Source organism: Tetranychus urticae, chromosome 2 (genome assembly GCF_039701765.1).
Source record: "Tetranychus urticae isolate SD_2017Ah chromosome 2, NJAU_TeUrti_SD_1.0, whole genome shotgun sequence".
Lineage (NCBI taxonomy): Eukaryota > Metazoa > Arthropoda > Arachnida > Trombidiformes > Tetranychidae > Tetranychus > Tetranychus urticae.
This window is the reverse complement of record NC_142959.1, coordinates 9,735,564-9,763,187: the sequence shown is the minus strand read 5'-3', so window position 1 is coordinate 9,763,187 and position 27,624 is coordinate 9,735,564. Positions and strand designations below refer to the sequence as shown.

The following is a 27,624-nucleotide window of genomic DNA, read 5'->3' as shown; positions in this document are numbered from 1 at the left end:
GGGACTTGTACTGACCGAATAACATCAAGAACTAACTTGTGCTTCTCAAATTATTAGCGCAAACGAGCTCAAAGGATTAAAACGCAAGAAGAATCTCTTGAGTTAAGTTTGCTTCAATGGCACCATCTTCAGTAATAATAATAAACTTATTGATAAATTAGGTAAAGAGTTTACAACCGGATTAATTTCTGGTTCATCAAACGTTATTAGGACTTTGGTGTTTATTCTTGTCTTTTTTTAGATAATTTCTTTCGATAATCTTTAAATATTCCTCGACATTTATGCAGATAATTCAGACAAATGATGAATAATGGCATTCGGCAATTTTGGCATTTCTTGCATTTTAATCCAAATCAGTTTGAATGCTCTGGAAACAGTGACAGACAACATTTTCAAGGTAAGTTGTTCACTCTAATAAAAGAGTTCAATTTTACTCTAAGATTTGATGATCAAATTGTTGCCTCAAGGATATCGTCTGTAAATTGTATCTCAAAAGTGTTTATCAATTGTAATTCAGCATTTAATTTCATCATTTCATCAAATCAGTTCAATCATCATGAACGCAATTAACTCAAATACATAATGATACAATTGTAAATGCATTTTGTTTATTTGCAAATGATCATTAATAGTCAAAACAATTTGAAAAAGACTAAATTAATTGATTGAAACAGTTTCCAGGCTTTATCACTATTCGAGTAGTTTTACTAGCTACAAGTTAATTCACTTAGCAGTTCAACTTACTTTGCTATTTAAATCAGGCAATTAACTCATTATCAAATTGTGTTACCGGATTATATTGTAAATAGTCAATAAAATTTGATGAAATGTTTGCGTATTGACTTCAATCGACTTCAAATTGTCATCAGAGTTACTAAATCTTTGTTTAACATTCAATAATTTTCAATTTATTTACATTTTTGCTTACATATTTTTGTTACATTCATCTAAATCAATTAAATAATTTGATTAAGCCACTTGAAACTACAATTGACAAGAAGGTCACAATTGTAGTCATCGCCATATCAACATCAACAAATTCAATCATCTATTTGTCCTTCAGTCTAAATGGAGAGTCAAGCCGAGAGTAAATGTATCTTTGCCAAATTGATAATTGTGATTATGATTAGGGTTGGGCAGTCCTTAAAAGCTGTTTCAAACTAACAAATTATAATCATTTAATCACAAAATATCATTACAATCATCTTATCACTTCTCCTCGTCTTTAGCTTCTTCCTCATCAACAAGAATCTTGTTCATTCTCAATCATTTTCATATAACTCATCAACAAACCAACTCAACACTTATTTGACTTGTTTTCCTCACCATAGAGCTTCTGTGAAACCATTTGGCATAATTCAATTGATTAACAATTTAGAATCATCAACAATCGAGCAACAATGTCACTGCATTGTGAAAATAATGATCAGGTAAGATTTGATTTACTACAACTGCTGCCATCTTATTAGGTACTTAATAAGTAGGCAACTTTCGTCTGTTTTTTGTTTATATTGATTTTTTATTCAAACCTTTATTTGTTATTAATTTTTCATCTTATTTTCTTGTGTGCATCTTTATTATTGTGATTATTTTTATTATATGGTCAAATTCAGGTCTTGACTAATGGTCATGGTGGAACTAAAGATAATGGAAATCTTTGTGTGCTGTTCTCTGTGAAGGAAAACGTTGGTGCTTTGGCTGAAGTCCTTAGAATATTCAAAGTAATTGTCTTCTGATTGATTTTTCCGTTGTGATTTATTTCAACACTTCAAGTGTCATTAATCATATTCAGCATTTTTTTCTTGTTAATCAAACCATCTGATTACTTTGTCTTATTCATTACAGGAGTATCATGTTAATTTGGCTCACATTGAATCAAGATCGTCCAAACGTTTCTCAGATGATTATGAGTTTCTCATCGAAATCGATACTCGGTCTGAGTCAGCAAATATTGACAAAGCATTAAACGATCTTAAAGGTATCTCCACATACATGCAAGTTATTTCAAGAGAGCCACGAGGGAAAGAATCTGTTCCATGGTTTCCAGTTAAAATAAAGGAAATTGATAACTTCGCTAACCATGTATTATCATATGGAGCTGAATTGGACTCTGACCATCCAGTAAGAAAAATTTTAAGCATTTTCCTGCCAATCAATCAATATCTAGAGAGATTAATTGGCACTTTTTTAAATTCAATTTGCATCTCAACTGAATCTTACATTGATTATCGTGATTTATCTATGACCAGGGTTTCACGGATGAAGTTTATCGTAAACGTCGAAAATACTTTGCTGATTTGGCTTTCAATCATAAACAGTGAGTTCAATTTAGTTTGACAATTGTTTTAAAATTGACTAATTTTTGTTTTCTTTTCCAGTGGCCAACCATTACCTCGAGTTGAATATACAGAGGAAGAGATCAACACTTGGCGAACTGTTTACAACCAATTAACAAGTCTCTATCCAACTCATGCTTGTCGAGAGCATAATCATATATTTCGCTTGATGATTGAAAACTGTGGTTATGGACCAGATCAGATACCACAATTAGAAGATGTCTCTAATTTCCTTAAAGGTTAGGAATACTTTCATTTTCGTCATTCATTCATTTTCAGTCATTTTTGTTTATTATCATTGCCGATGGCTTATTTCATTTAAAAAATTTAACTTTGTAAATAGACAATTTGAGTAACATATTATTTCTTGTTTCAATAGATTGTACTGGTTTTACTTTGCGTCCAGTTGCTGGTTTATTAACATCTCGAGATTTTCTTGCTGGCTTAGCTTTCAGAGTTTTTCATGCAACTCAATATATTCGCCATCCTTCAGTTCCACTGTACACACCAGAGCCCGATGTTTGCCATGAACTCTTGGGTCATGCTCCTTTATTTGCTGATCCAGGTTTTGCCCAATTTTCTCAAGAGATTGGTTTATCATCATTAGGAGCTCCTGATGATTATATTGAAAAGTTGGCCACTTGTTATTGGTACACAGTCGAATATGGTCTTTGTAAACAAGATGGACAGATAAAAGCTTACGGAGCCGGTCTTCTTTCGAGTTTTGGAGAGCTTCAGGTAAGGCTAATTGTCTCTGAATCGACATTTTTGTTATTGATAATTAATGGTGATCCAATCACTTTAACTATTGATGTATGATTTAAGATATTGATTACCACTAACTAATATTTATCAAGATTATCAGATAGATGACTGAATTGATCTACCGAAAGATTGAATATTATAAATTATTCAACCGAAGTAAACACTTATTTCCTATCCCAATCAAGTACTAATTGAATCTTTAGAGATTAAATTGATTTCTAATAATTCATCAGAATTTTCATCAAAAAATGTATTTGTTCCTACTTTCTTTGATAGCTCACTTCTTGATCGATATTATCACTGCAATTTAATTGAATCACCTCCTCAGTCTTTCTATCTCCAATTCAATCGAATCTAAGTCACTAATTGATAAAAAATAAGGTGATTGATATCTGATCAGATACAATGAATGATTTTCAAATTAATTAATTTGATTTGTATCTCTTTTTTCGCAGTATTGTTTAACTGATAAACCAGAAGTAAAGCCATTTGATCCATATGTGACAGCTCTTCAAAAGTATCCCATTACTGAATATCAGCCTATCTATTTCTTGGCTGAAAGCTTTGGAAAAGCTCAACAAAAACTTAAGTAAATAACTTGACGGAAAATTATGTAAATATGGTCATTAATTTGTCTTTTTTTGTCCACAGAGAGTTTGCTTACTCCATCCCGAGACCATTCACCGTTCGTTATAATCCTTACACTCAATCAATTGAAATACTTGATCGTAAGAATCAATTAGAAGGACTGGTTAAAACGATTCGAAGTGAGTTTGAATTGCTTGAACATTCATTCGCCATAATCTGATCGCTTTCATTGCAACAAATCCGTGCTTCTGCTTTCGCTTTTTATAAATCATCCTCACTCATGTCAACCCTTACCGATCCATTATCGTCTCCTATTTGTAACATATTGTGACTGATTCACTGTTTATTTCAATTCAAATAATCAGTATAACAGTATACCGTCCAAAGCTAATTATTCAATTGAATGTAGCTTATTGTTTTATTTTTTTTAATGCGTCCAACATTCAATGTAATTTTAATTTACTCAAGCAGTTACCATTTTTGATTCAATGTCCACATTTATGTTATTTTTTGTTTCCAATTTTTATTCAAAAATGGTTCTGCTTATTCCTGTCAACTGTCCGATTTCATGTGTCTTAACGAATCTCGTAATTTAATTTGTTCACGATAATTATTTGTCTTAACAATCAAAACCATCATCTCTTGTAATGCCAGAGAAAATAACTTTAATCCAAGTAACATGCTTCGACGATTTCATCATTAACTGCTATTTATGTTGACCGATTGCTTTTGCAAACTCTATTTGACACAATTAAACTCACTTTATTTGTATAAATGTCTTGCCTAAATGTGCTTTAATTGGTTCGCCTAATAAACCATTGCCAATAATAATTTTCATTTCTTTTTGTTTTTCTTAAAATTTCAGGTGAAATGGATATTCTCACAGATGCTATTAGGAAAATCCAGTAAAATTATTAGTTTCATCACAGGAAACAATTAAGCATGTTCAATATCCGCAGTTAGTTAATATTTGCTAATATTTGGTCACTTGTGATCAAAAATCTCACTCCACTTGGACTTTCTAAACTTTTATTTCTTTCATGTAAACTTTAAGCTTGAACTTATGAAAATAACATTTTTAGAAGCTAATAAATTGAAATTGACAAATCTTATACAAAATTATGTGATTTTTGTACATTTTTTTGCGAAATTAAAGATCAACTGCTCATTAATCTCACACCTTTTGATTCTCTACTGATCTCCGAATTTTGTTAATCAACTGCTTTTTGGTGTAAACCAATGTATTAAATTGCCTCTCCAAGGCTTCAACTCGTCTCTCTGAACATTTGATCCTATTGACTTCGGTTCTTTTAATTGATTGCAATTTTTTAATCGACTCTTCAGTCTCTGTAATCGATTCCTTCAATTTTTTATCTTTCTCTTGCAGATCTGTCAATTTGGCATCAATTTCTTTGTCTTTTTCCTGGTCTTCCAATTCATGGATATTTTCAGTCATTTCTTCCTCGATCTGTTGAAAAATTTTCAGCTCCTTCATATATTCAGCTTCTGTCTCCTCGATTTTCAATTGGGTCGAAACTTTTCTCTTCACACAATCTGCAAACTGTTTCGAGAGTCTTTTAACTTCTTCTTCCCAAAATTGTCTCTGCAAAGGTACATTTTTGCTTTCCATTATTAACAATAGTTCTAATGATTGTTGAGAACCAATTTCACGTTGAGAGTTGAGATGAATGTTAAAGAATCAAAATAAATTGTTATTAATTTTCACAAAAACAAATTATAAGCACAAATAAAAAAAATCAGACTCGATGAAGTGTTGAAAAGCTTGTAGGGAAACAGATGGCTTTTTTAGCAATAGAGAAAAGCTAAATTCGAATTTTCAATTTTACTGTTTAGATGTAAAGGACTGAAGTTTTGTCCTGGTCCTTATCTGGAAAGCGAGGCCAATTCCTTAATTTCTGATATCAATCTAATAAAAGTTTGGTACGATTTAAATCAATTGTTTTGATTAAATTAATCGATTTAATCAAAAATGGAATTGAATAATGTAATTAACTGGCTCCATCTATTGTCATTTTGATTTAATAGAGATCTTCCGATGATATGACAACAAAAAAAACAAACAGAATCTCATAACAAATGTGATGCAACTCAATTGATACGGTTAATGTTTCTCTCCTCTTTAAATCATTGTTGAAAATATTTTTTAATAATTAAATCACACTTTGCTGCTTATTTATTTGATAAATTTCAACATTTACAAGTACATTCATTAGTATAGATTATTTTTAATTGTTGTCAACATGACTTTAGCATTATCAGGTAAATAATTTTTATTCTTTGTTTACATTCTTTTCTACCCTCTTTTCCTCTATCGTTTCCCTTTCATCTTTGTTCCTCTCTTTGCTTTTTCCTTTCACTGTTCTTACTGACTCACAAGAATCTTCTGGAAGCCATTTTCTTGAAATGCCTGATTTTCAAACGCTTCCCGATGACTAATACATTAATTGTTATTCTAAGCACTTATTTATTCGCTTAGTCACGAATCTAATCTCTGGGTACTGAATGCTGAGAACACTCAAAGCCGATAAAATGCCAGACTTATATCTTTTCTTAGATATCCATTTGTTAATTACACTTTATCTTTTGTTTGATCAAAGCGTCCTTGATGCTAAATTGAAACATTTGAACCAGTTTATTGACTGAGCTTCATTTTCATTTTATCAGCAAGCCCTACTTTTCTAGACATAACTCCTTTTTCATTATTCCTTTGCAATTAAATTTTCGTTCTGCATTTATATTTTTTTTGTTTTTTTAGAGAATTATTAATTGTATTTTTGTGTTTTTATTCCTCCTTTATCAAGATCCTCGTGCGCCACCACCAAGTCCATGTATTGGTTCCTTTGATGAAGAAGCCATCTCCTGTTCTCCAATGAATGAAATCAGATTCAATCTTTGCCCACCATCAAACATCGATCCATCTACACCAAATACGACATCCGCAATGAATGAAAATATTGATATTGATAACTGTACAGTAGATTCTATGGATGTTTCATCATCGGTAGCTTCAAGCAATGAAGTGCAAACAGGGTCAACAATATCTGGAAAATGGACTGAAGAGGATACCGATAACTGCGACAATATGTTCCTTGTTGAATCTAGTTTAGGTGAAACCATCTTTATATTTGTTAAAGGTTCCATTATTCAAGAAAAAGACTGTATAACTGGAGATTTACTCAGAAGCTTTGATTTGAACAAACTCGATTATGCACAATTCTTAGATGACGAAGAGCCAAGGTTGAAACTACTGTTCAACAGCAGTGACTCTGATAAACCTGAAGTTATCGAAGTTTGTTACACTTTCGAAGATGAGGAATCCTTGAGTCGATTCAAGGATCAATTTATTGCTCCATTTATCAACGAAGAGTACCTTGGTATACCAGTTGGACGTGAAATAAGGCCGAAGGGATCATTAAAGACATCTAGCGGACCACGGTTAGAGGAAACCATTGGATTGATTTCATCACGGTCAACAGGCTTCAATTTCAATGATATCTCAATAAACTTTTTCGGAACCCAGATAAGCATTCCAGTTTTAACCAAGGAAAGGAGTCATTTCGATAGCAATCCATCGTCAGATAGTAACAAAAGAGGAGCTAATTGGACTGAAGAGGATGTTGAAAACTCAGAGGATATGTTCTTAGTTGAAAACAAAGAGAGTAAAACTGTTTTTCTATTTGTCAAGGACAATATTATTCACGAAAAGGATTGTGTTACCGGTGATGTTAAAGTTGACCATGATTTAGGGGTTATATCTAACGCTATTTTTCCAGAAGCAGGGAGTAAAAGTTTAGAAATGAAATTATTTTTCGATTCAAGGGTTCAAAGTAAAAAGGAAGCCCGTTACACTTTCGAAGATCAAGAGTCGTTCGATTCATTCAAGAAACGTTTCATTCAACCTTCACTAACTCAACGAGCAAAGACCCTACTTCAAGGAAGGAGGCGATTCGAATGTTTAAAATGTGGCTTCTCAGAAGTTGCCGGTCAAATGCATGAGAAAGACAATTCTTGTCCTCAATGTTCCAGTGTTTTCACTTTTTTCACCAGTGACCATAAATGATACACAATCTTACCGACTGTTTGGCTTGTTTTGACCTAAAAAAGCAAGAGTAAAGAACTGATCCGAGTTTCGATGTAAACTTCTCATCATTACAAACCACAAGTTATTTGGAAACACCAAAAAAACAATGAATATCTCTTTTAATATCTTTGTTGAACCATTTTGCTAACCTACACTTTTATTTCTCATTCAAAATATCTAAATCAAATTTTCAGTTATATTTTGCTTTATTTTACACATTGTATCATTTCCATGTAGGAATAGCTCACTTTATCTGTATTATATACAAATATATTTATATCATTCTCATCACATTTGTTTTGTGAAAAAAAAACTTGTCCAAATGTTAAACTTTGATTTAATTTCAACACACATTTAAGTGTCAACCTCTTTATGAAAAAAAAGATGGAAATTTATTGGATGATGAGGTGAAAACATCATGTTTTTCAAAGATTTTCACCTTGATACTTCTTTTTTACATTTACTATTCTGTATAACTCTGTTTCCAACTTGTACTGAACAATAGTTAATTAGTGATAACGTGATTACTAGAAAACCTACTCTTTTAAATGAATTAGCCTACACGATGAAAAACCAGAAATGATTTCTGGTTGAGTGGGTTAAACCACATAACAAGAAACCCATTGGCTTCAAGAGATCTAGAGATTTTTAAATTGCAAAATCCAGTTTAAAACAAATGACTTTCAAGCAATTAGAAGATGCAATCATAGCAATCAAATCTCATTGGTAATCTTATTTGTTACCATCGCAAATTGTTTCGTCAAATGTTATAAAATGAACAAGCCTTTCATTGTTTAGTCAAGGAAATCACTTTATTGGATAACCTTTAATGCTTTTCATTAAATCTAAGTCACCAACAGGTGTAAATTTGGTAAAACTGTCAAAAAGTATCATTACAAGGTTGATCTGAATCGTCATTCAAATCAAATCTGACTTTACAATGAATCCTGATCAGTTAGATAATGTAATGGAATTATAACTCACGTGTGTCAATCTAATCTATATTTATTTTTAACTTTTAAATCTCAAAATTCTGTTTAAAACTAGATTTTTTGATAGCTAAAATTACTGGTCACTTCAATTTTAATTTCAATCACGAACCAGAGACAAGAGGTCATTCATTGACAAAGGTCATTCAGGGGCATCACAAATTAAATGTTGCTTTTATAATAGTTAGTTATCTTATCAAATTAGCCAATGTTTAATTCTTCCGTCATCATCTGTTCATGCAACTGATGAGCTTGATTGTAATGATAATGAAGATCGTGATCAACAAATAGAAGAAAGAGAAGCGAAAGAGAGAAAAGGGTTTGACAGTTTGAAACGTATATGAGCAGAGAAACATCAAGCTTGATTCTGATTCTTATTTAAGCACGATTTGATTCTCATTATATTGTTCATTCATCGTCATTCCTTCTTTTAATTCGTTCTCCATTATTTACACACAATGAAGAGTTATTTAGCCATTGCTCTTGTAATAACCGCCATTTATGGTGCATCAGGTAGAGCCACTGAACAGTGTCAAAGGGATAAGAAGTTTGATATCGCTCTTTTATCCGTTCAATGGGCTCCTGGTGTTTGTACCAAACCAGATAATGACAACAAATTCAAACCTTGTAAAGTTAAATATGAAGATGAATTCACTATTCATGGAATGTGGCCAAATTATTTCGACAACTCTTATCCTTCAAATTGCTGTTTTGAACAATACTTGAACAAAGGAAATCTTGACTCCATCACAAGCCAATTGAAGGTAAGTTGAATTGAGTTTGTTTTTCAATTGAAAATAAATTTCTACTAAAAATTTATTTTATAGAAATATTGGAAATCTCTATATGATAATGATTCTTGGGGCTTCTGGATCCATGAGTGGAAGAAACACGGAACCTGTGCTAAGTTTTCAGCATTGAAAGGACAATTCAATTACTTCAACACAACTTTGAATTTGTTCAAACAAATGCCCATTGGTGATTGGTTAGCAACTGCTGGAATCAAACCAAGTAACACAGGAGTTGCTCTTGAATCTGTCCGTGAAGCAATCAGAAAGGGTTTCAAGGGTCGACCACAATTGGCTTGTAGTGGTTCAACTTCTGGTCTTCCTATTTTGACCGAGATCAGATTCTGTTTCGATCCAGAAACACTTGGCCCTCTTGATTGTCCTGCAGAAACTAACAGCTGCAGATCAAAAACTGGAAAAGTTATCATCGTCCCAGCTTGATCCTGAAGCGATAAGAAATTACAATAATGTATCGATAGTGGTAAAACAAGGAATGCTTTTGTTTTCCCGAACATTGTAACTATTGTTGTTGTTGTAGCAATTATTGTTCCTAAATAAACCTCAGTAAATGAATATCATATGACAGATGTTGCAAAAGATCCTCAAGTAATTTGTTTGCATCATGTGCCCCCGCTTGGGAAATTCATCAGGTACAGTATGATGTAATATATTAATTAATATAATTCTAGTGTAATTTAGTTTATGCCATGAATATACTAAAAGTCAGTATGGCTGCTGATGTTGAATTCAAGTTAACGACGACTAAAGCTTTCAAAGCGAATTAAAGTGTAGCAATCGTTAACATTATAAGATAATTAACCCAATTCAGCAATAATCGAATCAGTAAAAGATAACTTCACAATTTGCGTGATGGTTCATAGATGTTTCAGCTCAAGATTTTTAGCTTCTGACGAATTTTCTTTACAATCAAGCTCTCATGATCTGTGATTTAAAGACCAGATTTTTCTGAAAGTCTAAGACCAGAATTATCAGTTAAATCTCAAGCTAAGCGAAAATTTTTCACAATTTAAGCCTTTGGTTAAAGTAAAACACTTTAAAATAGCCTCAGATATACACACTTCCAGGTGTGCTTAGATTAACCATTTCAATAATCTTGTTAAATAGATCAAGCTCATCTCAAATTATCATTTTTACTGGTCTTTTGAGTTTTTTTCATCAATATGTTATTGTATTATCGCCATTCTAGACTCTTGCTTGATTATGATTCTTCAAGCTTCTGGGTCCATTAGTGAAAAAACATGGAACTGTGGTCTAATTTCAGCATTCGACTTCAACACAGCTTTAAATTTATTCAAACAAATGCCACTGGTTAACAACTGCAAGAATCAAACCAAATGACAAAGGATATCCTTGAAGATATCCGTGTAGCAATTGGAAATGGGGTCAATAATAGACTTCAACACGATGTAAGTTTAATTGACATCGATTGAATGAACATATATGGCAATCTTTATCACTCTTAAACCAATGTTGATGCACTAAAGGGAAGCAAAGTTTTTTTTCATAAAAGTCATGTTTAATGAAGTTTGTTCAAATTAGTATCTATTAATAACATGCTGAACTCATCATAATCTTTCTATTATTCATTTAATTTCCAATACAGTCTTCTTATTATTTGCTTGTACATGGTCAAATTGGTGTAAAGTAGTGTACCAAAAACTTGATATCAAACACATGAGAAGGATAAAATGAATAGGTTCAGGAATGGTAAACTTTCATTACATGTTGAGTGAATTAAATAACACAGGTTTATGTAAAGTGGAAGCAAAAAAGTTATATTGAATTTCATTCAGATACGAACAATGACATTCAATTTTCAATATTTAATCCAACTAGCTCTAATTTAATTGTTGCTATTAAAACTTCAATGCTAAACAAATATGTAGGACTTCATCTCATTTGTCTCTGGAGTAGGAGTAACAGAAATGTTTTATCTACCAGATAGCTTATTATTTATTGATAGCAACAGCAATAAATAAATGACTTAATAAAACCAAAATAAACATTCAAGTTGGCTCAATCCATATTTGATTACACATAAAATTACTCGTGAAAATTATGTTATTATATTCGGTATTATTTATTAATTGGTTATTCATTAATTTATGCATCCGATGTCATTACATTTGTATTATAAAATGTGCAAAGTGTGTATTGTATTATGTTGCACCGAAAACCTCTTTATTGGACATTTATTATGCTTTTTGCTAATTCAAGTTACAGGTGTAAATTTGGTGAATGTCAATAAGTATCAATTGGATTGTCGTCCGAATCAAAGCTAGCTTCACAATAGAAGCTGATTAGTCAGGTAGTGAAATAAAATTATTTTAACAATTACGATTGAGTGTGAAAAACTATTTGAATTTCATTTTTACTTTAAACTGTGAATGAATAATTTTGTTCGTACATTATTAATTGAATTTGGCAAATAAAGGTATTTGATTCATTGGTTGGTTTTATTATTTGGAGTATTTTTAGAGACATTACATGGATTGCATTCAATTGTACAGTCGTCTCAATTTTTCGAACGACAAATGTTGAAAATAATAAAATATAAGTGGAGAGATCAAATCTAAGCAGCTGATTGTCATTTAAACATATTTACAGTTTGAATTAAGAGATCTGTTCATTATGATCGACTGATGATGTAGAAGTCAATTAAGATTCTTTCGGGTTGGTTATCTGGTTTGTTGGTTGACGATGATGAACAGATGTCTCTGGATTTCCAAGAGCAATTTGTTTTCCTTGTTGTGTGATACAATTTATTTTCAATTTTGCAGCATCACAAATTACGATATTAGGACCCATCTCTTTGGATTCAACACAACCCTTTTTATACTCTTTTGTTCCATTTTTTTCAACACACACAGCAATCGAAGTTACTGTGGGCTCTGTTAAGCTAGGTATCTCTTCAATGATCATGGATTGTTCCGCTTGCAAGATAGCTTCGGTTTGACTAGAACTTTGCACATTATTATGAACTTTATTATTAACATATGTATCGTAGACTTGAGAACCGTTACCAACATCATTTTCAATGATACTTTCTTCGATGCTTTCAAATGACGTTTCATGATAAACACGATCTTCACTGAGAACCGATGTTGTTTCTTCATCATCAGCTATAACTCTAGGGACATCACGAAGATCTAAACTTCCATTTACATTGCTTTCGTCAATTCGGTCAATTTCAATTGCATTATCGTCACTAACTAGATTTGCATCCTTTGAATAAACACTATTGTCTCCCCCTTGTTCACAGCCATCATCAAATACTTTTGTTGTCACTAACGCTTCATCTGTCGAGGCAGGAATATGTGATTTAACACCATTTTTACTTGATTTACCAGCTTTGTTTGTTTTTTTGAGGTTTGAGTCTTTAGTGCCATTTCCAGTTACCGTATTAGACGATTCTATTTCATCTAATGACTGACAAGTAGCACAAATATATTTTTCAAGATGAACAACTTCTTGAGGATTAGATATTCCAGCACATAGTTGATGAAACCATCCTTGGCATCTTCCTTCACAAAATATCCAATCAACTTCTTGACCCTCAGGCCGAAGACATTCGGAACTCAGTGAACAAAGTTCAGGCTCAGCGTCAACATTATTATCCTTATCACTTTTGCCTTTACGATTTTTTTTGCCCTTGCTTCGCTCAAAAACACTACGATCTCGCCTTCGTTTTTTGTTTCTTGATTTTGTCGCATCGGTCTCGACAGCTTCCCCTTCATTACCTTCATCTGATTCAGGTGTACGTTTATTTGTGTCAATCATAAATGTACTAGAAGCTAGTATGGCTAATGATGTTGAATTTGGGTTAACGAAAACTAAAGTCTTCAAATTTGAGCTGGAATAAAGTATAAAAATAATTAATATCGTATCATCAAATAATTCAATTAAAGAAAAATATTAGCTTACTTTACGAAAAGCATGATATTCCATAGATGTTGTACCTCAGGAATACCAGCTTCTAATAAATTTCCTTCGCAAATAAGCTCCAATAGAATAGTGCGAGATTCATTTGAAAGTCTTAAACCATGATTATCTGTTAAATCCTCTGCAAAGAACAAATTATTAAAATAAATTACAAACTGTAAAACTAAACTTGTTGGATGATAAATAACTTACTTCGTAAGATCAAAGGTGATTTTCGCTTATTTTTAGATGGAGATCCTGTTATATTTTGTTCTTGACTGGAGGAATCACTATTCAAACAATAATTTTTTTCTACAATGTCGAATCCTTCTGATAGATCAGAGTGTGAATCGATTCTATTCTTCACCTTTTCTTGGTATCTTTGTATTCTATTTAGAAGACGAATCAACAGTTCACCTTCGAGAACACGAGTTGGAAGCTTTGTATAAGAATAGATTAGCTCTTGTATAAGATCAATCGAAGGTCTTTTTCCACGGCAACATAGAATGCAGACAAAGTTAAATTGATCGACAACATCATCTGAATTTTGTATAAGCAGTTGCTTACGTCCCTTTGCTACCAAATTAACGAATGACAAATAAGAAGATACGCAAGAGACGTGATACCATTCTTGACATAGTTGACATTGAACCATCCAATCGCCTGCTGGTTTACCACAGAAACAAAATTTCCTCGAATTTCTATCACGTTCCTTGGACTTTCTATCTTTCTCGTTCAAATCACCATCTCCAGTATCATCATCTGCGGCATTAAACTCGTTGAAAGCAATTTGATTGTTTTTCTTTGTGTTCTTTTCCCTTATAATTTGAATCTCGGACATTTCATCTTTCTCACACAGATCATAAATTTTATTAATCTTTGCAGCACTGAAATCACCAGAAAGTTGTTTTTCAAAACCGGTCAGTTTCTTGCTCCCTTCACGAGCTGGGGTTTGTGTTGCAAATTTTTTCAATTGTTGATATATTGAGCGGGATGAACAATTCATAATATCAATGCTTGATGGAAGGGAATAATTACTTCGAGGAGCCAATACATTAACAATAGGATAGAACGAGTTTCTTCGAAGAAAAGTTTTGTTAACTTTATCCTTCCAATCGTTGACAACTTGCAAAGAAGCTTTCATAACACCAAGAACATCAAAATGGATACCAATATTCTTCCCTTTATTGTAAAGATCTTCCAGCTCAGAAGCATATGGAATATTTTCTTCATCTTTCTGTTTATCTGATCGAAGTTTTGTCATCATTTCAAGGGCTGTGTTTGACCATTGTTGACATAAACTATACAACTGTTGCAATTCATCCCAAACTGGATTCAAATCAACAGCTCGTAATCCAGGACTTTCTGCACTTTGATCCATAAGTTCTGCCATTGCATCTAAATCCAATTTTTCACGATTTAATATTGAGGAGTTTTGTTTAACTGCATTTAGAATATCTTTCGCCTTGTCCAACCAATGGTTTGCTTCTTCCCAAATCATGTTGAGGCGATTTAGATAAGATGTAACTACATTTGATGGTGCTTTTAAGTCCATTCCAGATTCGATAAGAGATTTCAAATCGCTTAAATTACTTGCTCGGCAGCGAGGGTTTTGCTTTCGGTCAAGAAAAGGGTCACAATCTTCTAACCATTTAATCTGAATTAACTTTTCCTTCAGAATGTCGAGTTTACGTTCAAAACAAATGAATGAAATTGTATTGGCATCTTGAATTAGGTTCAAAAGTTTTCGGGAATCAATTTTAAGAGATGTATTTTCGTCAAGATAACTATCAATAAGTTTATCAATCTCAACACATCGAAATAACAGCTTTCTAAGTTCATCACTTCCAGGGACTTTAAAAGGATAAGTGTCTAATACTTCACAGAAACCCGAGAATTCGAATACACTTAATTTTCGGTTTTCGTTATCAGATTCATTATTTCTTGATAATACGAGTTTTGATTTCACCGGGTTGTTTCCATTTTTGTTTTCATCTTTTTCTGATTCCATCTTTTTCTTTATCCTGGCAGAAGATTGAGCTAAAGATGATTGATATTTAACACGTTTGGAGTTTTCTTCTTCTATGAATTTGTTTTGTTGCTCGAGAAGTTCCTGAACAATTTTATGAACCTGTTCAAACTCTTGAAGAGCATTGCACAACTTTTCATATTCTGGACAATCTTGCGGGTAAATTTTGTCTTCAGCTATATCGTAAAGATTTCGTAAAACAGTTATAGGAACTTGTTCGGACCAATTATAAAGCAGACTATTAACTTCTGTTTTCCATTTCTCGAAATTGTTGACCTTGACTTTAATTTCGTGAATCAGCTGTTCAAACTCCTCTTTTTTATATCTATAACGAAAAACTTTATCTGAAGGGGGACATTTTTTACAAAGATGGTCAATGTGCTTGAGACACACGAAGCGATCTAGCGGAGAGAGAAAAACTTGGATGAATAAATTGAAATAAAAATCAAAATAAGGAACCTACCAGTTTTACAATTACAGATTAAGGCTGAGAAAAATATGATGAATCCACAAAATGAACATCGACGATCATCTTCTGGAATGAGCTCGAAAGCTTGACGTTGGCGTTTAATACAGGTTGGATAGTTTTCGATTACTTCTCGTAAACTCAATTCTTGGTAAATTATAAGTTCAAGATTGGTTGAAATTTCATTCAAGGTTTCAATACCAAAAAGCTCGCCATCAATTGCTAACTTTGATATCATCTCCTCATGACTAAAAAGAGGAGATTGTTTATTATCACAGAGATATTCGATAGCTTTATGGCCAATTGGAATCCAACTAATAGGAGCAATGACCACAGACTCAACTACATTGACTCCAGAATCATAGTTCATATAATACACGGACGGAAATGTTACTAGAAAATGACCGGGATGAAGTTCAGCTTTGAAAACCTATGAATTTTGATAAAGTAATTTAATAAAGTAAATTAAAGGGCATAAACAATTGACAATATTAATCTTACCTTAAGTTTCCGCTTTGAAGCTTTCAATAATGCGTCGGATGAATTAGAGGTGGCAGTTGTTTCTCCAATTAAATCGATGGGTAAAGGAATTGATCCTGAATCAAATTCTGCCTCAAAGAGATGATTATCGTCAGGAGAAACAGCATAAAATATTTTTGAATCACCGCAATGTAAATAATTAATCGAATATGACCAGTGAACATCTCTCCTCCACCCACGATGTGAAAAACACATGCCAATGTCCCTTTGAGCAAAAAAAACAACGTATATAACAATAAACAGAACAATAAACATAGAGAACTTGAGACTTACAATGTAGGAACTGTGTTATCTCTTAATTGGTTTCCAAGAAAACTAAATATATTATCCTCTGATTCTGGAATATTTAGAAAATTCCAAGTGTGGTCAAGGTATTTTTCATCGTCTTTTGTTAAGAAAGATCCCGGCTTTCGAGTTGGAAATCCTGATCCGTAGACATTAGTAGATAAACGATAAGCAGAGAAAATTTGAACATCTTCACCCTGAGAGACTAAAGTCCAGAAATTTTCATCAATTTCCTCTAATGGCACCCTCTTATAGAATTGAAATACAAAGAAAAAGAATAAATATAAGTAAATATCTGATAAATTCCATTATTCTCTTGAACATGTTGAGATTACTACTTACATTTGGAGGTTTACCAAAGTAATCGCATTTGAAACTATCACCCATTCGGTGATATTCGCGAAATGTGAATTCTTTTTCTGCAGGGACATCTTCGTTGCTAAGGAAGTCTTGCTTGATTGTTTTAAATTTAAAAGTGTCTTGATCAAGACTAAAATAGGGATTGAATGACTGTAAAAGAACAAAAATAATATTCTTAATATTTACAGGCTTTGAGGCTTAAAAACGGGCAGCTTTGACATTTGGTGAAATGTCAATCATAATATTTTACACCATATTTTTAACTTTAATTTATGTTGTAAAGAGAAAATAATTAGCAATAGGTAATGATAGCCTGATTAAATTGAATTACTTCAATAATTGGTGCCCAAATCATCATTGAATTTGAAATAAGCAATAACAAAAGAAATTCTTTACCTGAGGAGGAGCAATAATACAGCAAGGTATGTTTGGATGATTTTTGGAAATTTTTCGGAGATAATTAGCTGGTCCAATTTTAAATTCTTCCTCACCGGGTCTGAAAATAGGAGCATCTATAAATTTATTAACCAATGGAGAATCCATTTAGAGCAGATTGAATGAAAAACCTTAAAATTTGCAGAGAAAACACCGAGGTAAGATACATTCAAAGAATTGAAAGTGATCAAAACATAGACAGTAAAATTTGTAGAATAATGTGAAATGGCAAAATTTGAATAAATATGTTAACTAATAGTTAAACAGTTGAATAAAGGAAATTAAATAAATTTAAAATAATCTACAGTTAGAAAAAAGAGTACTGGAAAAATATGTTGGTAACTAGTCAAAGAAAGCTTCTAACAAAGATATCACATGTGGTTAAAAAGCAATAGGTTGGTAACCAGTTTTCTCTCAGTTGTCAATGTAACAGTGAACAGCCAATTTCAAAGTTACTTTTGCTAGTTATGAAATTATTATTCATAAATAAACTGTTCTATTCAATTCTATTCTATTTCTTACTTCTAATTTCATAATTATAAATATTTGTTAACCTAAAAATGTGACCTGACCAAGATGCGCGCTTTTTAAGCAATTGTTAAGGACCACTCTTCTTAAGGCCTACCAAACATGGTAATTTTATCGTTACCTAGACATTGAAGATGCTTCAGAAAATGTACTTTTCATATTTTATTATGATTAAGACAATGACTTATTGTCTCTGGCTGCTATCAATTGACTTAAAAGGGATAAAATGCAGAAAAATTCAATTCTCATATATTTAACCTCAATTTGGTTTGAGCAAGTCAAATGGATTTGATCTGGACGCTATATTTCATTGTTTGAAAATCTCCAAAATGTGTACCAATGGTCAAAATAAATTAGCTTGGTTAAGGAGGGTCCGATATACAGCTAAATACCAGAAAAAGTAAGTTATATCAATCAGCTGTAATTTATGGTTTTCAAATTTTATACTGTCGTCCTAATTAACAGTTTTTTGTTGGCCTTTTCTGGTACCTTTATATTATCATTGCATTGGAGTTTATAAACTATAGTTTACAATTGAACGGCGTTAAGTGAAAACAAGAAAAACCCAATGAAAATGGGTATACTTGTTATTAAGTATCATACAAGTTACTACCGCCCAACTAAGATAAACATTGCCAGGTAAACAATACAAATTTCGGTCATTTGAAGGTATATTTTTAGATTATTGAGCTTTTCTTTCTAAATAAAGTTAACAGTGGCGATTACCGTTTTCAATGAGCCATATTAGTGAAGTCCTTTTTTTAACGCAAATCTGATAAGCTCACCTAACCTGCAATGAAAACAAACCCACTAATGTTTAATGGTTTTCATTGAGTGTAGCCCCATTCCTTTTATTATTAATTGTCTCTGTCTTTGCAACAATTTACTAAATTGTATATTTATAACTTTTGCTCTCCATATTCATCTCTACCTTTACCTCATAGTCCTCATCATCATCTTCAACAATTAGGGTCATTTGCTACTTGTTAAACTGTTAAATATTACATACTTTAACCCCGGTAATGATGTTTCTAAATCAATCATCAGCTTGATTGTTTATCCAACATGAGAAAATAATGCATTATTAACATAATTATTGGCACTGTTTACACAATATTTTATTACTCCTTATATAAGTGAAAACACTACCAAACCACCCAAAACACGATCAACATTTAAACTTTTCAGGTAATTTAATCATCAGCCTGACTTGAATTTTGATCAGTTTTATTTTGATTTTTGGTGCTGCAATAATCAGTTTTTCAATTCAGCTTTCAGTTTAAATCATCATTGTGTCCTACCAATAATACTACGCAAAGCAATGGGATTAACAAAGGTAAGAAGCAAGCCGTTAAGCTATTTCTATAGCTTATGTTCAGTGTGACTTGAACCAATCATCAATGTTTCTAAATCTATCCTCTCAATTGATTCCAGTGATTAATTATTTAAATTTTGTTATCACAGTTTAGTTATTTGCTATTCCTTCCAATCTTGGTTTCCGAGTGTTTCTTCAATCCATTCAGATGGAGGCAAAATACAAATTGTGACAGTTACAATTACAACAGTGTACAATCTCACATGCCTTACAATTGTGGATATCAACAATTAACTCGTCCCTATTATCCGCAATATCAATCAATGATGGAAACCATGGAAAATTATCCTTATTATGGAATGCACCAACCATTCAAACCATTCATGATCAGTGGTAAGTTGACCAAAAATTTATTTAGCTTTGGGCCAAGTTCAACCTTTTGATTTTGTAATATGGCGATTCTATTGTTTATTTTCAGGCCAACAACAATATTATGGATCAAAGAGTCCTTCTTATTACCCAAATTATTATTACAACTCTTATAGTTCTCTGGACTCTTCTATGGCCAATGGTTACTCTAAAAGCTGGCCTTACTCTTCATTCCAACCAAGTGTTCAGGTTCCACCACCAGTTAGCAAAGTGAACACTCAACAGATCAAACTTAAATCATATTAACCGCAAGTGAACAAGGCAACTTTTGTTAATTAGCATCACCTAATCATCTCTTATTATCACTTTCATTTTTCCACCGTAATATACTTTTACTTCATTTTCAATTGGTATACACAAAAAAATTGTAATTTTGCGATTAATAAAATGAGATTGCAAAAAATGAACAAGTTGTTTCACAAATGTTTAATTGGTTGGAGTAAATTGTACTTTTATTATAGTTGATTTGAACAAGGGGAAAGATGATTATGGCACAGGGTTAACTGTAATCAGCGAAATTCATAGAAATAGATTTAACCCCATAACAACATTAAATGCTTTTCAATTGTTTTTGTGCAATAAAGAGAGTCTTTTGTTAAAATTTTTTACAAAGCACAAAATGATGGCTTGTCTGCTGATGAATATATAATAATTTGATGAATGATTTTCTAGAAAAGCTCTTAAAAATATATCTTCTCACAAACATGATTAGTATATATGATTTGAAAAATATGATTTCATTAGTGACCTAGTAAATAGATTTTCTTATACTCATTGTATGGTCAAGTAGTTAAAAGGGTGTTTTTAAAAAGCAATCAATTTTTGGGTAGAAGACCAGCTTCTTTAGCTAAGCTATGGAAATAGGAGACTTGATTCTTCATAAGATTGGCTGGAGAATCAAATTCAACTATTTTACCAGCATCAAGCACCAATATACGATCAGAGTCCATGATAGTGTTCAGTCGATGGGCAATGGTTAAAATTGTACAATCAGAAAATTGACTTCGAATAGTTTCTTGGACCAAAGCATCAGTTTCCATATCGATAGCCGCTGTTGCTTCATCAAGAACTAAAATTTGGAAAATATGAGAATAGTTAGTCATAATTGTTTAAATTTTAACTATTGAGCTAATTAAACTATTTAGCTTTTAGCTTACCTAATACTTTCGATTTTTTGAGAAGGGCTCGCGTCAAACAAATCAATTGTCGCTGTCCAAGGCTTAAATTTTTACCACCTTCACTAGCTTGGAAGTCAAGTCCAGCTCCTGACTGTTCAAAATATTTTTTTAGATGAGAAAGCTCAAGACAGGCCCAGATCTCATCATCGCTATATTTATCAAATGGATCTAAATTGAATCTTAAAGAGCCACAAAATATGACTGGGTCCTGAGGGATAATTGCAAGGCGAGATCTCAAAGTGTGTAAACCAAGATCATCTATATTGCAATCGTCAATTAATATTCCTCCTTCGCAAGCTTTCAATATTCGGAAAAGAGCTAACGAAATAGTTGATTTTCCAGCTCCAGTTCTGCCGACAATTCCAATTTTTTCACCAGAACCGATTGTACATTCAATTCCTGATAAAACTTTGTCCAATTCAGGTCGATAACGAGTTGAATAACGATCAAAATGAATTGATCCTTGTGTTGGCCAATTTGGTCCAGGATCTCGCTTTCCTTGGAATCTTTCACCTTCAGGAGGTAAAGCTGAATATTCAGCAATACGTTCTACACAGACGATATTCACCTCGAGTTCAGCAATAAAATCGAGACACATAATACTTGATTCTGTAACACGTTGTGCAGCAACCAACATAAGACCAATGTCACCGGGTCCAATTGAATCTTTTGAAATAATACCAAATATGGCGACCAAGAAAAGAAGTAGAGAGCCGAAAATGCCGAGAATCATTTGCCTCCATAAAATAGACATAACTGATAAATAAGCTGTATTTTGATTTGTATCGATTCGCTGGAAAAATTCATTTATAAACCTATTTTGAACACCATAGGCACGAATAGTGACAATACCAGAAACTGATTCACCGATATAGGAATAAATCGGGGATCGTGTCGTTGAATCAAGTCTTTTCAATTGTCGAGTAGCTGGCATGTAGACTCTAGGAAATATACTGAAAATGAATCCAAGTGGAAGCATAACCAGGATAAACACAGGTGCTTGGATTGCGATATTACACAAAGCTCCAATACAGTCAATGGCCGCGATAATAAGACAACAAATAACTAAACGAATCCACATATCGACAACATCCATATCACGTGAGAATCGATTCAATATACGACCAATGGGTGTTTTTTCGAAGAAAGATAAAGGAGAAAGTAAAATACCAGAAGCCAAATCCTTGTGAAGACCTCTACAAGAATGAACTGAAGCTATGTTGGAACCAATCATGGTAACAACAATTCCAATTCCTTGTGCCAATGTTATCGATGAAAACACTGTATACCTCCACCATGGGTCATCTCCACTTGTAGCTTTATCAGCCCAAATAGCGAGCCACATATTACTTGAGATTAAAGTAGCAAACCAAAGAGCGGCTGCACAAGAAGTTACAGCAAACCAAAGGAAAGGTATTTTCTTGAAGTATTGTTTGTAAACTGCCCAATCAATTTTACCACTTTCAAGAAATTCATTTTCAACAATATTTTTCGTTTCTTTTGGATCAGCATCTTCTTCATCGGCGGTGATTTCCAAAGCAGAAGCTTCGTTTGCCTCTTCCTCTTCTTTCTTCTTACGTTCACGAAGACTTAATTTTTGCGCCAATCTAGCCAACGATCCTTCAGCTTCTATTAGTTCTTTGTAAGTTCCAGTTTCAATGATTGCCCCATTTTCAAGCATAATAATCTTATCAACTTCTTGTAAAATATCCAAATTGTTGGTAACCAAAACTCTTGTTTTATCTTTCAATAGACCAGTTTTCGAGCTAAGCACATTCTCAATTAAATGTCTAGCCACTGGCCCATCAACAGCACTCAAAGGATCATCAAATAAGAAGAGATCAGCCTCACTATAAACTGCTCTAGCAATGCTAACTCGTTGCTTCTGTCCACCCGAGAGGTTGATACCATTTTCCCCAATTTCAGTTGAATCACCATCAGGTAAAATGTTTATATCCTCAGCTAAAGCACAAGCGGTTAATGTTCTGTCGTACTTTTCCTTGATAAATGGTTTGCCGAAAAGTATATTTTCTCTAAGAGTCATGTGTTGACACCAAGGTTGTTGAGAAATGAAAGCAATGTCTGAACCTCCATCAATATTTATTTTACCTTGAGTTAAATTCATTTCACCAAGTATAGCACTTAAAAGTGAACTTTTACCAGAGCCAACGGGACCAATGATTGCAGTAAAAGATTTTTTGGGTATTCTGATGTTAATGTTTTCAAGATCAGCTGGTTTCCATTCCATCGAAACAGATTCAGATGGATTTAGGGCGCTTTTGGATGAATTTTTGGTTAATCCTTTGTTCATTTTTTTCTCACTCTCTACTTTAACTGTTCCGTCTTTCCAGCTAAAGCTTGCTTCTTCGATTCTGATGGCGTCTTTGTCTTCATCTCTACTAATGTATTGTTCAGGATCACCAAGGTTCAAGAAACTATTGATTCGACGACATGAAACCATTGCCAGAGTATACTTTTCAATAACTGTACAGAAACGCTGTAAAGGCATTTGAATGGTGGCAGCAATTGATAAAACAAAGAAGATATTTTGGGCTGTTAAAGGTTCAGTATTTGTTGCCATGTAGGCTCCAAAGATCAAGACTGAGAAAATCAAAGGTAAAAGTGGACTTTGAAGGATAATTGAAGCCTGAAGGAAAGCCATTGTTTTGAGATATTTAAGTTCGGAATCTCGAAGTTTGGCAATGTATTCCATGAATGATTCCTCCCATGCATATAGTTTAACAATTTTGACTCCATTGAGTACTTCATTCACAAAGCGAACCCGTTTATCTGTCTCTTCCATTTTTCGAGCTTGTTGTCGTTTCATAAAGCGAATGACTGATAAATTGAAAGGAAACCAAATGGCCATAATAAGTAGTGCATAAAGAGCTGAAGGACCTAAAGCTTGTTGTAGCAGATAGACGGAGACAACAAATCGGAATGGAGCAGAGAAAAGAACATAGAAAAATTCCATAAATTCAAGAAGTCGTCTGGTGTCGACAGAAACCATATTCATTAATTTTCCCGTTTCAAAGTCTCTCCATGAAGATTGAGTTTTTTTGAGTGCTTTTTTGTAAATTGCTGCTGATATTGTTGCCGTCATTCGTAGTCCAAGACATTGTTGACATTCTTTGAGTTGAATTTGTAATAAATTCATGGTTATATTGGCAGCAAATAAACATATGGCTAAAAGGAATCCATGCCAAGCTGGTTGCTCATATTCATATTGAATGAAACCGATAAATGCTCTAGAGATAGAAAGACAAGAAATAAGACATTTAATCAATCGATCTTTTAGATTAGTTCAGAGTGCTTTAACCTTATTAACATTTAATCAAACTTGACAGCTACAGGTAAAGCATTTATCTCATGTAAGCTGAAAAGATTCTTATAGCTATTTAACCTTTAAGTTAGTTAATTGAAAGAAATAAAAAACAGTTATTCAAGATACATGAGCATAGAATCATGTTTCTCTTGGATGATAATCATTATCTTCATCATTGCACATTGCAATATGATAGTTTAAAATCTTGATTTATCATAACAAGTTTTCAAAGAGTTTAATTAATTTCAAAGTTTCCGGCTGATTTGCTTGTTGAATTTAATTAGGAATCTAAAAAGCTTGTGAAAGGAAAGGAAATAATTTTTTTCAATAATTATTGATATTTTCATATTCAAGTAATTTTTAGATGGTTTGAGGTAATGATATCGAAAGGTTAATCAATTGAATGTTGATCTAATCATGAAATCTTTGAAGAGGACAATTAATGTAAGCTGAAGAATGAAAATGATGAGAAGTGACATTGATTTAAGGTCGCCTGTATGATAAAAGACTAAATATTGGCATAATTTTCTTGTAATTCAACTTATCGATAATATTGAAACAAAGTTATTAATCTATTTATAAGAAGTTGTCGAAATGATAATTCATTTCAATTTTTGTGTTGATTGAAATTTCATCTATTGAACACAATTGAATCATTTTAACAGTCAACAATTTGAGTTATTTTCACTCAAAATGGTGATCAATATGAAAAGAGTTGGCTAAAGACTTGACAAATATGGAATCAAAGAAACCATTTATTGACTTTCATGGTAAGCAAAGTGAAAGCAAATGTTTTCATTTCTCAACTCAAGTGTCTCAAGTGAAAATAAATCAAATGATGTTGATAATGAATGCAATTGTTGATTGGAAAAGACCTCTCTTGATTTATGATAAATTCAATGTCATTCTTTGCCCAATCAATATGAAAGAAAATTCATTATTTTTGTTTTCAACATGATACTCATCATCATCAACATCATTAAAAGAGATTAGTATTTTACTTTCTTCTTCTAATCGCTTCCTTCTTTTCCTTCCTTCCTTTTCTTTCTCTGCAATTTTTGCTTCTTCTTTTCATGATTAAATTTATCATCTTCCAGTGATAAACGAAGAATCTGCTTACATCTACCTTGTTAATCTAGTTTTAAAAAATCGATTCAACTTGATTCTGACTAGATTCAAGGTCATTAACTCATGAACTTGTTTAAAAATTAAGCTTCAGACGAACGATGACACAAGAAAAGAGTTGAAATGGTAAGATAGAGTTAAAAAAGTGAAGCTAACAGTTCTGGAAAAAATTACCGATGAATTAACTGATTGTCTATAGCAACTCATTCCATTGCAAGTATCCAAATCAATCCTGTCTGACCACTGTTGGTCCATCTTATCCAATAATCTTTCTTTTTTATCATTTTTTACTTTCTCTTGAAAAAGTGTTTTAATGTAAGAGCAACAACTTACTTGATAAGGATAGGAACCAAAAGGGTAAAGATGTCAGTTAACAGGGTTAAAAGAATGGCAACGCAAAATTTTCTTGCAAAAAGTCGCATAGATAAAGTAACTACATCTATCTTTTTGGTAACATCACTGGTCAGTTTAGTCTCGATGGAAGGTGATTTGCCACAAGAGATGATCCTCTGGATACAGTTTCTTAAGTGATTAAGAACAGCTTGGAAAACAGTTTTACCAACTGAAATTGCCTGATCAAAATAGGAACTTAGAATGGCTGCTTGTAAGTTTCCCTTCAACTGCCACATATCCTCAGTACCAAGAGCTTTACGACGACCCAATAAGATAAGTTTAGTGAACCAAAGAAAAAAGATTCGATTGATGAAAGATGCTTGTGATTTTGGGCACATTTTGGTTTCAAACAAGGGCTTCTCAAGGGTTGAACTTGGACTGTGAAGGTGATGATGATGATTCAATGGATTTCGGAGTCGAAGACCTTCGTTGAAGGAAAACAATATCAACAGCAGAACCAAAATCGGAACATAAATGGTGTAGAAAACAAACTCAGAGAAAGGCTGTGAATTGTAAGTAACCCATTTATCGTGGTAAATAATGATGCTGAAAAACGTTTCGGTCACCAAGAACAACCACATCATTCCAGATTTTACAGATAAACGTTGTTTAAAATAAATCATAGTTAAAAAAACCTGTAAAGAAATGAATCAATCATTAAATGAAAATTAAAATGTAATAAGTATTTCAAAAAGTACTTACATAACAAGCAGCTTTGACCAACTGAATTATGGTATAAGCTAAAAGGACACGATATTGTGTTTTATAATAACGCTGGGTAAGAAGCGATGAATATAAAATGTTGGCAAGGCAGGCAAAAATAATTAGAGTCAGACGAGTCCATTTTAAAAATGTCCAATTTCCAAGATCAAAGCTTTTTTCACGGAAAGCGTGGGTTAATATGGTGAGAATCATTAGAACGACAGGGAATCCAGTGAGAAGGGTAACTTGGAAACACTCTGTAAATTGAGGATTCGTTGTATTCCATGATAATTGCGAATCCTGAGATGAGGAATGATTGAAATCACAGCAAAAAGAAAAAAAGATTAAAATTTGTTTCAATATCACAAGATGGATCGATTTTGGTTTGCAAATCAAATCTTACCCAGAAAACATCATCACCGCAAATTGTTTGAATTAGTTGACTTGAAGACATGATGAAGTCAATTATTGAGATGCACAACTAAAACTTAGAGGCACACTTTTTTATGTTGAGTAAAGATTGGCAATCTGCTGCCAATCGGACTAGGCTGGAAACTGAATGACTATGGATTCTCCCAGTTCAGAATTCTTAGTGAAGAGTGAGAAAGAGGAGTGAGTATTTAGAAAGTAACAAGTGTAAGTGAGTGAGAGTGAAAGAGAGGTGATGTAGCAGTTGTTTTTTGTTGTTGTTGGTTGCTGCTGTTGCTGACGGAGATGTTGATGAGAACTGGGAAAGAGCAGGAGGGTAATCCAGCAGAGACTAGGCTGGATTTACGGGTTAACCTTATTCTTCTTGTTAACCATGTTTCAAACTGTAAAAAACACGACCTATGTAACTTCAAATCAATAGATCCATTAGTGTAGCTTGACGATGATTGTTTTTAACTGATTGATGTAAGTAAAGTTGACAAAAAAATGTCAATCTTGAATAACGATGGTTGACAGAAACTGAAATCACTATAAAACTCTACAAGTTAATTTGTTGAAAGCACATTGGTGATGGT

The 27,624-nt window shown here is 32.8% G+C and overlaps 6 protein-coding genes across 9 annotated transcripts; 4 read left to right on the top strand and 2 right to left on the bottom strand.

Moving 5' to 3' along the window:
- Positions 1-1,278: 1,278 nt before the first annotated feature.
- On the top strand, positions 1,279-4,866 carry Hn (phenylalanine hydroxylase). Its single transcript, XM_015926495.3, has 9 exons — positions 1,279-1,430; positions 1,614-1,721; positions 1,846-2,121; positions 2,250-2,317; positions 2,379-2,575; positions 2,716-3,074; positions 3,557-3,690; positions 3,753-3,868; positions 4,555-4,866. The coding sequence occupies exons 1-9, from the start codon at positions 1,401-1,403 to the stop codon at positions 4,596-4,598; spliced, it is 1,332 nt and encodes a 443-aa protein (XP_015781981.2). The 5' UTR covers positions 1,279-1,400; the 3' UTR covers positions 4,599-4,866.
- A 923-nt stretch (positions 4,867-5,789) lies between these two features.
- On the top strand, positions 5,790-8,084 carry LOC107359904 (uncharacterized). 2 transcript variants are annotated; one of them, XM_015926496.3, is made up of 2 exons: positions 5,790-5,969; positions 6,512-8,084. In XM_015926496.3, the coding sequence occupies exons 1-2, from the start codon at positions 5,951-5,953 to the stop codon at positions 7,768-7,770; spliced, it is 1,278 nt and encodes a 425-aa protein (XP_015781982.1). In that variant the 5' UTR covers positions 5,790-5,950; the 3' UTR covers positions 7,771-8,084. The 2 variants fall into 2 exon arrangements, with proteins under 2 accessions (XP_015781982.1, XP_025016050.1); XM_025160282.2 differs by lacking the exon at positions 5,790-5,969 and adding an exon at positions 5,988-6,205.
- Positions 8,085-9,195: 1,111 nt separating this feature from the next.
- RNaseX25 (Ribonuclease X25) lies at positions 9,196-10,146 on the top strand. Its single transcript, XM_015926761.3, has 2 exons — positions 9,196-9,544; positions 9,608-10,146. The coding sequence occupies exons 1-2, from the start codon at positions 9,239-9,241 to the stop codon at positions 10,007-10,009; spliced, it is 708 nt and encodes a 235-aa protein (XP_015782247.1). The 5' UTR covers positions 9,196-9,238; the 3' UTR covers positions 10,010-10,146.
- Positions 10,147-11,929: 1,783 nt separating this feature from the next.
- Positions 11,930-17,975, bottom strand: LOC107359644 (lysine-specific demethylase 5A). Its single transcript, XM_015926166.3, has 8 exons — positions 17,587-17,975; positions 17,173-17,340; positions 16,819-17,078; positions 16,507-16,750; positions 16,003-16,435; positions 13,724-15,940; positions 13,514-13,652; positions 11,930-13,442 (listed from the first exon to the last, which is right to left on the bottom strand). Exons 1-8 carry the CDS (start codon positions 17,731-17,733, stop codon positions 12,248-12,250), a joined length of 4,803 nt encoding a protein of 1,600 aa, XP_015781652.2. The 5' UTR covers positions 17,734-17,975; the 3' UTR covers positions 11,930-12,247.
- Positions 17,976-18,050: 75 nt separating this feature from the next.
- On the top strand, positions 18,051-20,307 carry LOC107359646 (uncharacterized). 3 transcript variants are annotated; one of them, XM_089267491.1, is made up of 5 exons: positions 18,051-18,553; positions 19,098-19,341; positions 19,432-19,489; positions 19,618-19,861; positions 19,947-20,307. In XM_089267491.1, the coding sequence occupies exons 3-5, from the start codon at positions 19,475-19,477 to the stop codon at positions 20,141-20,143; spliced, it is 456 nt and encodes a 151-aa protein (XP_089123617.1). In that variant the 5' UTR covers positions 18,051-18,553; positions 19,098-19,341; positions 19,432-19,474; the 3' UTR covers positions 20,144-20,307. The 3 variants fall into 3 exon arrangements, with proteins under 3 accessions (XP_089123617.1, XP_025016092.2, XP_089123618.1); XM_025160324.2 differs by lacking the exon at positions 19,098-19,341 and having other exon boundaries at positions 18,055-18,553; XM_089267492.1 differs by lacking the exon at positions 18,051-18,553 and having other exon boundaries at positions 19,200-19,341; positions 19,425-19,489.
- A 15-nt stretch (positions 20,308-20,322) lies between these two features.
- Positions 20,323-27,624, bottom strand: LOC107359645 (ATP-binding cassette sub-family C member 3). Its single transcript, XM_015926167.3, has 5 exons — positions 27,024-27,624; positions 26,621-26,920; positions 25,859-26,553; positions 21,055-24,323; positions 20,323-20,966 (listed from the first exon to the last, which is right to left on the bottom strand). The coding sequence occupies exons 1-5, from the start codon at positions 27,072-27,074 to the stop codon at positions 20,713-20,715; spliced, it is 4,569 nt and encodes a 1,522-aa protein (XP_015781653.2). The 5' UTR covers positions 27,075-27,624; the 3' UTR covers positions 20,323-20,712.